Source organism: Bubalus bubalis, chromosome 3 (genome assembly GCF_019923935.1).
Source record: "Bubalus bubalis isolate 160015118507 breed Murrah chromosome 3, NDDB_SH_1, whole genome shotgun sequence".
Classification (NCBI taxonomy): Eukaryota; Metazoa; Chordata; class Mammalia; order Artiodactyla; family Bovidae; genus Bubalus; species Bubalus bubalis.
Window position 1 is genome coordinate 57706454 of NC_059159.1, and position 13950 is coordinate 57720403.

The window sequence follows — 13950 nt, forward strand, 5'->3', positions numbered from 1 at the left end:
TGACATTAAATGGCCTAGAAATTCAGCTATGGAATAAATAAGGGGAATACAGAAAATAAATGGAAAAAGCTTTGGTTAACTTCAGTTGAATGTCCTTTGCATAAAATATAAATCACATGAGTTAAGACTACATCTGTTTTGAATTGAATTCTGGGACTTTGCAGTGTTTGGCATCTGTAGCATTCAGTAATTGTGTACGTGAATAAATGAATACAAGGGCATGAGAGTTAAAGTGGGAAATGTCTTACTTATGGACAGCTCATTACACATTCAATTTGGCAAGGATGCACTGAACACCTACTGTGTTGGGGCACTGTGTTAGCTCCTCCTCCATGGTGCTGGACCTCTCCTACAATGGTGAATGAGGCAGACAAATCCCTGCTATCAAGGAACACACTCTCATTCTTATTCTCTTTATTAAGAAAGATAATAAACAAATATATCATTACAAATTGATAAATAATATAAAAGAAATAAACAGGGTAAAATGACAGAGAATATTTTGGTGATGGGGGAACAGGAATGAGGAGGGGTCAGAGCTATTAATCTGATTGCACTGTCCCTCAGACCACCCCTGTACACTGAGAGTGAAATTCAAACAAAATTAACAAAAGAAGTATTAGTTAAATGTAAGAAGTCACATGAAGAAAGCAAATACAGAATTGCATTTAATATTTACATAATCATCATGTAGGTCCAATGATATTATATGTGGTTAGCTGTGGTTAAAACATCTTGGGATTTTATGTTTAAAGTTAATTTTCATGGGTGTATTCTATTCAAAGTTCTTTTCATCCTTTCAAAATTTACATACTATGTAAGTTGTTTTTGTGTTAGTTTAGTTCTTTTTGTTCTGTATATTGTAAAATTCAAGTGTGTTCACTTTTAAAAGAGTTGTATTTTACTTAGCAGAGAAAATAAAATGTCCATTTACCCCAGAAAAAGGATAATATTTTCTAATTTTGCAAACACTTTATGAAAGTATCATTTGACTCCTTATTTTTACAGCTGCTTAGCATTTATTATTGGAGAGACCCTTCACACAGTATGATCCTTTTATTTCTAGTCAAGGGGTGTTATTATTTTGGAATATTATTTTGGAATCATTCAAATTTAAGAGAGTGATAAAGGGCCTCTCTTCAGGGGTTCTTACTAACTAGATCCCTAAGTTCTTACTCCTGTAAGGAAAAGTAAAATGTTTCTGAGAAAAAAGGAAGGAAAGGGAAAAGGTTTCAGACTATGAGCTTCTTGATTTGGGAATCAGAACTATCCAGTGTGGGGTCTTCAAGCCCTTGCGTCTTGTCTGGCGTCTCGCAGGTGCTCAGGAAGTGGCTACTGATTTGAATGGTTTCCGGACCGTCAGAGGATGACTATCCCCTCACAGACAGGGAAACCAGGGCTCAAAGTGCGTTTGTATTGTGCTTTGCACTTTACCAAGGCCTCTCACCCAAGTTAGCTCATTTAAAAGTTGGTCCTCACCATCATTATATGTAAAGTAGGAAAGGCCAATACTTGCAAATAAAAAGATGGCGGTAACGATGTGCTTGCCACACAGTGAGTTGGCCACTGCTAGACTCCCCCACATAAAGCGAGTCAGCCTGTGCTGCCAAGGGGCAGCTAAAACCCGACGATGGAGAAATTCAGGCCCTTAAACAATGATGGAAAGAAGATCACTCTTCTAAGGACAAAAATGATCAGAAATGTTATTGGCAATCTTTAGACTAAAAAAAGTGTCCTCTAACACATAGAAGAAAAGCTCTCACACATTAGTGCTGGCAGTCCTATTTTTACACAGGAAAATTTGTGAATATTTATCAAAATTAAAGTGAACACAACTTTGATGTAGTGATCTACTTTTTAAAATTGGTTTTAATTTTTGGCTGTGCTGGGTCTCTGTTGCTGCACGTGGTCTCTCTAATTGCAGCAAGTGGGGGCCACACTTCGCCGTGGTGTGGGGCTTCTCACTGCCGTGGTTTCTCTTGCTGGGGAGCATGGGCGCAATAAAGACGGTGTGAGGGCTTAGTGGCCCCGAGGCATGCGGAATCTTCTCGGACCTGGGATTGAACTTCTGTCCCCTGCATTGGCAGATTCCTAACCACTGGACCACCATGGAAGTCTGCGATTTACTTTTAAGGATGTATTCTCACTACAGACATACTGGCACAAGAGTGCATAGATATATGAAGAAAAGGATTTAATGAACGTGAGAATGTTCACTGGGACATTGTTAGTAACAAAAGTCTTTTTTTAAACACTTACATGTATTGTATGTCAATTAGATTTCAATAAAACTGGAGAAAAAAAGAATCATGGAGGACATAACACATGCATAAATTCTAAGGACAGGGAGAATAAAAAACAGCCCCCCCCCAAGAACTCACAAACTATCAAATGAGAACAATAAATAAATCCTGTACAACATGATAAACACTAGCATAAAGTCAAACACAAGGACAATAAGGATCATAAAGGAAAATCGACTATACTTCAATAAAATTAAAAAATTTAAAAAAATGGAGCATAAAGGAAATTTTTAGCCTGGCTCAGAGGAAAGGGGGGGGTGGTTCATGGTAGATTGTATTTTATAGTACATATGACCTTTTAATAAACTCTGATGTCTCTAATGTCTTGAAATGATAAAATTAAGAGCAATTATATTATCTAGATCAGTACAGTATCAGAATACGACTTAAATTAACCTAAGAGTTCATCAATAGATTGTTGGCTATAGAAATTAGGAGTTATCTGGGTAGTGATATTTTATAGAGACATTTGAAATATAACATTAATCTGTGTATCACTGTGAAAATAACTACAATATATTAATTCAAAGATACTTAACAGTATAACTTCCTTTCAGTAAAAATACCCATCGAAGTATCAGTGATGGATACCTGGAGAAAGTGAGATTTTTTTAACTTCATTCAAATCCCTACTACTTCATTTTTTAAAAATGGAAATAGATTACTTTAAAAATCAAAATTAAAGAAAAGCTATTCAATTCTGACTACCCAACAAGCTTTCCACGTTTTAACCAGCAGTAAGTAGACCCCAGGAAGTGGTTGGCCATTGCCCTACAGCACCCCAGTGCCTAGTACCCTGCTTTGCATGGTGGTGGTGCTTGGTCAATAAGCCAGCTCACTCTTTAGTAAAGTGAGGTGGAAGCACAGAAGAACGTTGAGCTTTTTTAATCCTAAAATCTGAGTCAGTCGGTCAAAGGAGAAGAATTTGAAAATGGACTATATAAATGTCAACTCACTCCAAATTAACTGGGGGGCTCCTCCTGTGTTGAATAAGGATTCTTAATGAGTCCCTGCCATATGTTTCTTTGAGTGTCTCTTGGGGCATTTATCTGTTGGTTTAGACGTCACAGAGGCATACGGAGGAAGAGATCTCAGACAGTGCTCAGGTGGTTCAGGCAGAGAACCCTGAGCCTCCTCGGCAATGGTCTCATAATAAGGAGTTAGACTGATGGAACTCTTCCTGGGACATAGCTTCCATTTTCTCCTGGGGAATTCTGTCCTGATGCATCCTAACTACCAGAAAGCTCCTTATCGAACGGAGCTGGAATCTGTTTCTTTGTAAAACTGACCCGTGGATCCCAGCTCTGCCCTCCAGTGTCACATACAATGGTTCTAAGTGGTGCAGTGGTTTACCAGAACAGCCCTGGGAAACCTGCCTTGAGACCCAGCTTCCACTCTTGGGTGCTGTGTGGACCCTGAAGCAAAGACTAGCAATTCTCTCTAACTGTAAACGTCTTTACAAAATGGGGATGATCATAGATAATTTCTACCTCATGGGGCTGTTTTAAGAAGATAATGAAATAATATATGCAAATTGCCATCACAAACATATGGCACAATAAGCTCCATAAGTAATATTAAATTTTATTTTTTAAAATTTATTTTTAGATATTATTTATTTTTTGGCTGTGTCCTGTGTGCCATGTGGGATCTTAGTTCCCTGACCAGGGATCAAACCTGTGCCCTCTGCAGTGGGAGCTCAGAGTCTTAACCACTGGATTGCCAGGGAAGTCCCTGATATTACAATTTTTACAGGCCTTTTCCATGAGGTGTTCAATTAGGAGTCAGTGAGGAAAGTGCCACCAAACAGCAAAGTCAACATATGAGGCCTCCGCCAGTGAAATGTGCCCTGAGAACCTTGATGCCAAGTGATTCGAGCGTCTCCTGTGTTTTCCTCACTAGAAACTAATTAGAAAAACACTCCCAGGAAGGGGAGGGACATTTTGTACCATTAATTCGGCAACAACAAATACTCTGTACTTTCACGATTATAGATACTAACGTATAAAAGTAACTTGGGGTGTTTGAGAACCTCACTCATCTCTAGGGGACGTAAGGAAAGAGCTCCCTCAGGGCCTTCTCTCAAAACGTGTCTCCCTGCAGCTTCCCAATATTCAAAGAGCTGTCAGGGGAAACTCAGGTCTTCTGCAGCACTTCTGAAACTTTTCTCAGGGCTAATGACTACCTATCACTCTGGATTTGACTTATGTTATCATTCAAGACAGAATTATAAACCCTACATATATTCAGGGATGTGTGAGTATAACGTACACATGTATTTATAGCATAGGTCTATATAACATACCATATGAAGGGTAGCAGACTTGGAGACTCAGGGTCTAGGTCTAAGTTTGACTTACTGTGTGAACTCTTAAGATCTCAGTTTACTCATTTACAACATGGTTATAATCGATAATTCTGACAGTATATATCCTAAGGAGTTTTAGGTTTGCTGTTTTAATTGAGCTCCAAGCCTCTATCTTTTAAGTAAGACAGTAATATTTAAAAAAAAAATCCATTACAAGTATTGAGATTCTACATAAGAACTCATTTGCAAAATGAGTCTTTTTCACCAAAAGATGTTTAATGATTCTTGCTGACTTTGCTCCTAAGTATATCACCTAACAATATTAACAACGTTGGGTAAGGATAAGTCCCTTTTTATTATTCAGTTGGTACTTAATGCCCAGAGCATTTAAAATGACTTCCTCCCAACTCCATTCCTTCCCCCATCCTCATTTCCCAGCTCCAGCTTTAAATCATTAAACGGAGAGAAAATCTTTAGCACTGCAAGTCAATGGCTCATTCCTTCCAGAAACTCTCCTTACAATAAAATGAAAATAAGATCAAAAGCATAATCAGTCTGGAGGCCGATGGATGTCTCTTTCGACACAGATTCTGGATGCCCTTCTATTCTCTGTTCATTGGCCCCTCTCAAACCCCCTTTCCAGCAAGCATAACCCACGCTGGGCAAATCCCTGATGGGAGCCAGTCACTTTACTTTAGAAAACTGTGAGCTGTTGAAAAGAAGCCCTTTGTAACAGCATCACAAAGCCCTGCCTCTGCCAGTTGAGTGTGTGGGGGAAGGGCTTGTAAAGAAGCGTGGACCGGTTGGGAGCCACGTTTAAATGCAGACGTGTCCCCTGAGTCTCTGTGGCTCCTGGGGTGCACAGGTGAAGCTCAGCTGTATCAACAGAGCCCCACGGCCCCGTGTGTCGGGCGACCTGCCTCTGCAGGGGCAGCGGAGTGGAGTGCGGGGCAAAGGGGCCTGGGTGTGGAGCTGGAAGACAATGGTGTGAGCTTCAGCTCCAGGAGAAGGGCTTCGTTTCTCTGAACGCTCTTTTCCTAACTATAAAATACCCACTGGAGCTGCCTCACAGGCACATTGTATGCTTTACATAAGACAGGGTCTGAAAAGCATTTTGTAAATTAGAAAGCATCATCAAGATATAAGCTGTATCCAGTGGCTTGTGAGATAGTTGTCTAAATGTGATCCATAAGAACTCCCCAAAGCTTGCTTAAATCACCTTCCTATGATATGCATATAAAAGATTAGTGAATTATCAAATAAATGAAGTGTTTCACTATGTTCACATAATTTTTCAAAGTCTTAATTATAAAAACCACTGTCTGGTATTCCATAAAGAACTAAATGTAAAATTACAAAGATCTAATTACATATGAAAAGTTATACATATTATGAAATCTAATTACATATGATTAAAAAATAGGACTAGATTATTCTTAAAGAACTACTATAGTGGCAATCAGTTTTGCAAATGTATACAGTTATACCCAAAGGTTTTACAAAAACAGCTTAAATCCAGAGTCTTCACTTCACAACTTCACTAACTAGTGTGTGTTTTACTCCTCGTTTAGATGTTGTGTCCCAGAGTTATCTACATAGATGGAGTTGCTGGAAGACCATGGAGCGCAGCTTCCCACAGAAAATCATCAGTTCCTCTGGTCGGGAGGTTCTCGGGAACAATCCTCTTCATTCTCCTCTGAGCAGGACAGGTTCAGTGTGCTCATCACGGGGTGCATCCAGGACGTAGTCTGTGTTACGTGACTTGGGAAGAAGAACAAGAAGAGGCACAATCACGACTGGAGAGACTACCCTTCTACCCACAATGCGAGCAGTGGTCCCCGTGACACTGCAGTCCCTGAATCACGAAGCAGTTGGAACTGGACTCAGGATCCAGTTTTAAAAGTCTTTAGATATGTTTTCTAGGTTCAACAAACCCATTTCTTTATTTTTGGTAAAACAAAAACAAAAACAACAATAACAAAACAAGGCAGGAGAATGGATCACCTTCAACTACTCACTCTTCCTCACCCATCAGCAAGTCCTGTGACTGTCACGCTGTAACATTTCTGGAATCTTTTCCTTCTTCTTTTCCAACGCTATAGACTAGGGTCACTGAAACAGCTTGTTTCTCTGCCTCTGTTCTAGTTTTTTAATTCATTCCCCACTCTAGCCAAGAGATCTTTCTAAATGACAAATCATACACTGTTGCTCACCTGCTAAAAATTCAGTGCCAACTAATGCTTTCTGGATTAAATACACCCTCCACAGTATGAAACACCTTGCTTTTTACCTGCCTCCATGCTTTCTTCTCTGCTACAATACTCCTCCTTCCCATCTTGTTTATCCAGCTAACTTTAATTCTAAACAATCAAATACCCCTCAAGATTCCTCCAATCTGTGCCAATGGCCTTATTGCTCACACTATATTACAAGTGACTATTTTCTTAGTCCGTCTCACTGCATGTGAGGGCAGGAACTGGTTTGCTAACTTTGAATCTATGGTACCTAACATATTTTCATAACAAATAACTAGGCATTTCAGGGAAGCACACAAGCAGAGGTAAGGAAGGGTGTACAGACACGGTGCATTTTCAGGGGGTGGTCAAACATCACTGCATGGGCCCCTGCTGAGGGAGGGTGTTTCTTAGAACTAGTATCCAATCCCAGCCTTCAGCTGGATGTCTCGCCTGAATCTACCTCTATCTGACCAGCTCCTTGGGCCTGCAGAGATAGCTTTTGGAACAGGCTGACTTGTTTCTTCTCCTTAGATCCTCATTCTAGCCCTGGTGTACCCTGCTGCACTATCCATCCTAGATCCACTTCCTGTGTCCCATCCTACCCAAACTCAACCTCAGAGCAGCATCATGTCTTAGACCAAGTGCACCCAAGGGCTGGCCCTTATGAAGATCAAATAAGATTGTGGATCTGAAAGAATCTTCTACTTCCTAAAATATTACAGAATAACATTTCCAAAGTGTCTAATAAGGCTTTTAAAATACACATTTTATGTATAGACCTTCTCCATCTTCAGCTGCAAAGAATATAATCAATCTGATTTCAGTATTGGCCATCTGGTGATGTCTATGTATAGAGTCATCTCACGTTGTTGGAAGAGGATGTTGGCTATGACCAGCGTAAGGCAAAAGCTCTATACATTCAATAAGCTCTATATATTCTATAGAGAAGACTATATACAGTCAGCAAAAATAAGAAGCTCTATAAAGTCAGCAAAAACAAGACCTGGAGCTGACTGTAGCTCAGATCATAAACTCATTATTGCAAAATTCAGACTTAAATTGAAGAAAGTAGGGAAAATGACTAGACCATTCAGGTATGAGCTAAATCAAATCCCTTATGATTCTACAGTGGGAGTGACAAATAGATTCAAGGGACTTAAATCTGATAGACAAGAGTGCCTGAAGAACTATGGACAGAGGTTCATAACACTGTACAGGCGGCGGTGATCAAAACCATCCCAAAGAAGAAGAAATGCAAAAAGGCAAAATGGTTGTCTGAGGAGGCCTTACAAATAGCTGAGAAAAGAAGAGAAGTGAAAGGCAAAAGAGAAAAAAGGGAAGATATATCCATCTGAATGCAGAGCTCCAAAGAATAACAAGGAGAAATAAGAAAGCCTTCCTCAGTGATCAGTGCAAGGAAATAGAGGAAAACAATAAAATGGGAAAGACTAGAGATCTCTTCAAGAAAATTACAGATACCAGGGGAACATTTCATGCAAAGATGGGCTCAATAAAGGACAGAAATGGTATGGACCTAACAGAAGCAGAAGATATTAAGAAGAGGTGGCAAGAATACACAGAAGAATTACACAAAAAAGATCTTCACAACCCAGATAACCACAATGGTGTGATCACTCACCTAGAGCCAGACATCCTGGAGTGAGAAGTCAAGTGGGCCTTAGGAAGCATCACTATGAACAAAGCTAGTGGAGGTGATGGAATTCCAGCTGAGCTATTTCAAATCCTGAAAGATGATGCTGTGAAAGTGCTGTGCTCAATATGCCAGCAGATTTGGAAAACTCAGCAGTGGCCACAGGACTGGAAAAGATCAGTTTTCATTCCAATCCCAAAGAAAGGCAATGCCAAAGAATGCTCAAACTACTGCACAATTGTACTCATCTCACAGGCTAGCAAAGTAATGCTCAACATTCTCCAAGCCAGGCTTCAACAGTACAGAACTGAGAAGTTCTAGATATTTAAGTTGGATTTAGAAAAGGCAGAGGAACCAGAGATCACATTGCCAAAATCTGCTGGATCATAGAAAAAGCAAAAGAGTTCAGATAAACATCTGGCCTTAGAAAGCATCACTATAAACAAAGCTAGTGGAGGTGATGGAATTCCAGTTGAGCTATTCCAAATCCTGAAAGATGATGCTGTGAAAGTGCTGCACTCAATATGCCAGCAAATTTGGAAAACTCAGCAGTGGCCACAGGACTGGAAAAGGTCAGTTTTCATTCCAATCCCAAAGAAAGGCAATGCCAAAGAATGCTCAAACTACCGCACAGTTGCACTCATCTCACACTCTAGCAAAGTCATGCTCAAAATTCTCCAAGCCAGGCTTCAGCAATACGTGAATCGTGAACTTCCTGATGTTCAAGCTGGTTTTAGAAAAGGCAGAGGAACCAGAGATCAAATTGCCAACATCCGCTGGATCATCAAAAAAGCAAGAGAGTTCCAGAAAAACATCTATTTCTGCTTTATTGACTATGCCAAAGCCTTTGACTGTGTGGATCACAATAAACTGTGGAAAATTCTGAAAGAGATGGGAATACCAGACCACCTGATCTGCCTCTTGAGAAATCTGTATGCAGGTCAGGAAGCAACAGTTAGAACTGGACATGGAACAACAGACTGTTTCCAAATAGGAAAAGGAGTTCGTCAAGGCTGTATATTGTCACCCTGTTTATTTAACTTATATGCAGAGTACATCATAAGAAACGCCTGGCTGGAAGAAACACAAGCTGGAATCAGGATTGCCGGGAGAAATCTCAATAACCTCAGATATGCAGATGACACCACCCTTATGGCAGAAAGTGAAGAGGAACTCAAAAGCCTCTTGATGAAAGTGAAAGTGGACAGTGAAAATGTTGGCTTAAAGCTCAACATTCAGAAAACGAAGATCATGGCATCCAGTCCTATCAGTTTGTGGCAAATAGATGGGGAAACAATGGAAACAGTGACAGACTTATTTTCTTGGGCTCCAAGATCACTGCAGATGGTGACTGCAGCCATGAAATTAAAAGATGTTTGCTCCTTGGAAGAAAAGCTATGACCAACCTAGACAGCATATTAAAAAGCAGAGACATTACTTGGCTGACAATTGTCTGTCTAGTCAAATCTATGGTTTTTCCAGTAGTCATGTATGGATGTGAGAGTTGGACCTGAAAGAATGCTGAACACTGAAGAATTAATGCTTTCAAACTGTGGTGCTGGAGAAGACTTGAGGGTCCCTTGGACTGAAAGGAGATCAAACCAGTCAATCCAAAAGGAAATAAATTCTGACTATTCAGTGGAAAGACTGATGCTGAGGCTGAAACTCCGATACTTTGGCCACCTGATGTGAAGAACTGACTGGAAATGACCCTGATGCTGGGCAAGATTGAAGGCAGGAGAAGGGGATGACAGAGGATTAAATGGTTGGATGGCATCACCAAGTCATTGGACATGAGTTTCAGTAAGTTCTGGGAGTCAGTGATGGCCAGGAAAGCCTGGCATGCTGTAGTCCATGGGGTCACAAAGAGTTGGGCACGACTGAGCGACTGAAGAGTTGTAATAATACTTAAAGCACCATGGCCTGTTAGCACACACGGGACGACTGCACCATTGAGCACAATTTGGGCGTGACTGCAAACAGGCACTTACTATATTGGCTGTTGATGATGGACTTAATACCAATGGTCAGGCTCAGTGTCATTACTGGATTTGTTTTCAATCCTGTACTCTAAATTCCATCTATATTCCCCAAAACAAATTGTTCAATTCCTCTGTTTAGATATTGAAAATGCAGCTCTCTAAGGAAGAAGATCACTTATAGCTTCATGACAGACTAAAAGTGCTTAAATTGTTTAAGAATAAGGTGGAGGTGGCAAGGCCAGATATTTTCATAGTTCTAAAACCTCAGAGTGTGGCTATGTGACACAAAGAAATATTATTCTCTTGACAATAATCCATATTACTATGAACTCTTTAAAATGGTTTAGCACAGTTTCTTATTATGGAGGCTAAACCTACAAAGCATGTGATTTTGCACAGGTTAACTTCATTTCAAGGGTTTTTTAAAGCTGGAAAGCTGCCTAAATTGAAAGTGATTTTAAGGAATTACCAGTGAGTGTTAACACAGAGGGCTAGAATACTACGGCAAGGGCAAATGAGGACATACCATCCTGTGCAAAGTACCCGTTTAAAACTGATAGGAAAGTTTGATGGGATAGTTTTGCTAATTTTAATATCTTAGTGTATTCACTTTACTCTTTATCAGCACATTTGTAATAGGTTAGCCCAAAGATGAGACTTTATAAATTATTGTGAATCCTTCCTCTCCTACAATGCCTCCTAACTGGGGAGGGTGGGAAGGAAGAGAACCAGGCACAGTTACCCGAGGGGTGAGTGCAGGTGCATGCTTTCTTAGATGACTTAAAAATACAGTATAATAACGCATATACATGGAATTTAGAAAGATGGTAACGATAACCCTGTATGCAAGACAGCAAAAGAGACACAGAGGTATAGAACAGTATTTTGGACTCTGTGGGAGAGTGAGAGGGTGGGATGATTTGGGAGAAGGGCATTGAAACATGTATATTATCATATGTGAAAGGAATCGCCAGTCCAGGCTCGATGCATGATACAGGATCCTCGGGGCTGGTGCACTGGGATGACCCAGAGGGATGGTATGGGGAGGGAGGTGAGAGGGGGGTTCAGGATGGGGAACACGTGTACACCCATGGCAGGATTCATGTTGATGTATGGCAAAACCAATACAATATTGTAAAGTAATTAGCCTCCAATTAAAGTAAATAAATTTATATTAAAAAACAAATTCTCATGCTTGAAATATTATTGCTGCCCATATACGAACATTCCACTGAATTGATAACATAAAATAAGCAAAAGTAAAATGTTCAAGAAGATGTAGTTATAGACTCTGAACAATCAATATTAGAAAGGTCCACCACCAGAAAGTCATCCTTGACAGTAAGCTTCATTAGGCACTTTATATCAACAAATCAATATCTGATCTTTCTCCAAATACAAAATAATGCCAAAAAACATTGATTATCTTATGTTCACAATATACTTCTCTGTTCACAACTGGAAAACACATCCTTAGTACCAAACATGCAAATAGAATAGAAAAAATAAAACTGAAGCCACAGAGGGTTAGTTTTTACGCTTCAAGTACACATTTCACACCTGGCTTTTTTGTAAAACCATCCAGAACCAATGCTTCTAAAATGCAAAAAGTGCCTGGCAAAAATTAAGTATTCAATAAAGATCCTGGTTGCTGTTGTTGTTTGTTTTTTCTGTCTTTTAAAAAATTTTTAATACTTAGGGCTTTCTGACTACTGTAAGAAAAACTTGGAATTCTTCCTGTGATGCTGGAATGGGGCCATTTGTGTGTGTACCATTCAATTTTATGTCCTAGTGAGCATGGTGACTAAAGAGCTTTGCCATAATCAGTATGATGAGATAATCCCAGATTTACAGGCTAGGCAAACATTCTATATTAGAAATATTTCCTCTCTGATTTGTGTGCTTGGTAATTCAACTGAGAAGAGAGGGAATAAACCAGCCCTGTTGACTCTGTTTAATTAATAAAGACTCCATAGTTCACAAAGTGAGATGCTGCTACTTACTATGAAAAATTTAGAGGTCTGGAAAATAAATGAGGCTGACTATGAAACACGAAAATCTTCCATTTGAACATACAGTACCTCTGGCAACTCTTCCTGCAGAGAGTGCATCTGACCTGATTTGGGGAGCAATCAACAGCAGTTCAGATATATCTGAAAATCTAAAAAGCCTAATACTGCTTGCCTCTGAATGACTGCCAAATCTACTGTTGAAAACAGTAATATTTGAGCCAGGAAGATGACAGTGTTGTATGTTTCCTTTTGTAATATTAGTAATTTGAAAGACATATTTTAGAGCTTATTAAAAAAACCCCAAGAGAACATGCTTTATTTTACTGGCAAAGAAATATAAGTGAATTATTTAAATCCCATTATAATTACCCTCCTTATGTTTCTTACCTCCTAGCATGCAAAATGCTTTCTTTCAAAATAAAAATTTAGGACAGCTTATTAAGAGAAAAGTGGTTTTAAGATAAAAAAGTGCACTCGTTTTGTAGAAATTCATTTTTATAATAGTCTGTGATAATGAAAGAGGTTCCTTTGTTAATCTTTCATTGTAAATGATACTATTTATATGTCACTGTGAGTTTAACAAGATTGCATGCATTATTTTATCTATTTAAGATAAACCTGAAGAATAATAAGTCAAAGTAATTATGATTTTTTTTATGAAGGGCAGAGTAATATTATGTATATAATATTTGTATGAATCAGAAAATAAAGACAAATAAGTATGTTAATCCAAAATGTTTCTGGCACCAGTATCTTGGAATCACTGAAAAATTTTAAGAGCTGGCCATAAACTGTAAGTAGTAATGAAAAATTTAAAAAGTTAATAAATATTCCCAATTGAAAACAAATCAAAAGGCAAGAACAAAAAGTGAACCATGTCAATAAAGACATAAAAAAGTCACCAAACCTTGGTGACGCAGCGTGTAATCTTGTCAGACACTGTTTATGAGAATGACTACATATTAGTAATAGAAAGTATCATTCCAAAACATGTTTAAGAGAAGATTGCAAGCAGTTTGTTCCCACTGATACACAGTATAAAGAGTTCTCTCTTACATAATTTTGGAAATATACCCATAAAATCAAAATGAATATTTCTCATTAAATATCAGAGAATACTTTGAGAATTTTGCAAGTAGGCATTTGGAAATCTGGTGAGGCTCTGATCAAATATTAGCAGGATCCCAAATCTCTATGGTTCTGAAGACAAGTTTTATTTCTAGTCTATATTTATGGCATTCTCTATAAAAAATACATAAGATATATTTTAAAATATCCAATTAACTAAAAGATCTTTAGGCCTACGTATTACATTACGTACAAGAATCTAAAGCTACAGTAATATATTACTTATGCATAATATTGGAAAAAATTACTATGCCACTAGACTTACAAAAAACGAATACTGAAAAGCCCTGAAAAAGTACGAAAAGTATGAATTATATTTTTTCAAGTAA

At 38.7% G+C, this 13950-nt stretch overlaps 1 protein-coding gene across 3 annotated transcripts in view; it reads right to left on the minus strand.

The window, feature by feature from the left end:
* Positions 1-399: 399 nt before the first annotated feature.
* Positions 400-13950, minus strand: part of STXBP4 (syntaxin binding protein 4) — a 235071-nt gene continuing 221520 nt past the window's right edge. For all 3 annotated transcript variants that reach the window (XM_025281286.3, XM_044939655.2, XM_044939654.2), the window contains one exon: positions 400-6372. In XM_025281286.3, the coding sequence (XP_025137071.3) occupies positions 6258-6372 (115 nt within the window). In that variant the 3' untranslated portion in view covers positions 400-6257. The remainder of the gene's footprint in view (positions 6373-13950) is intronic.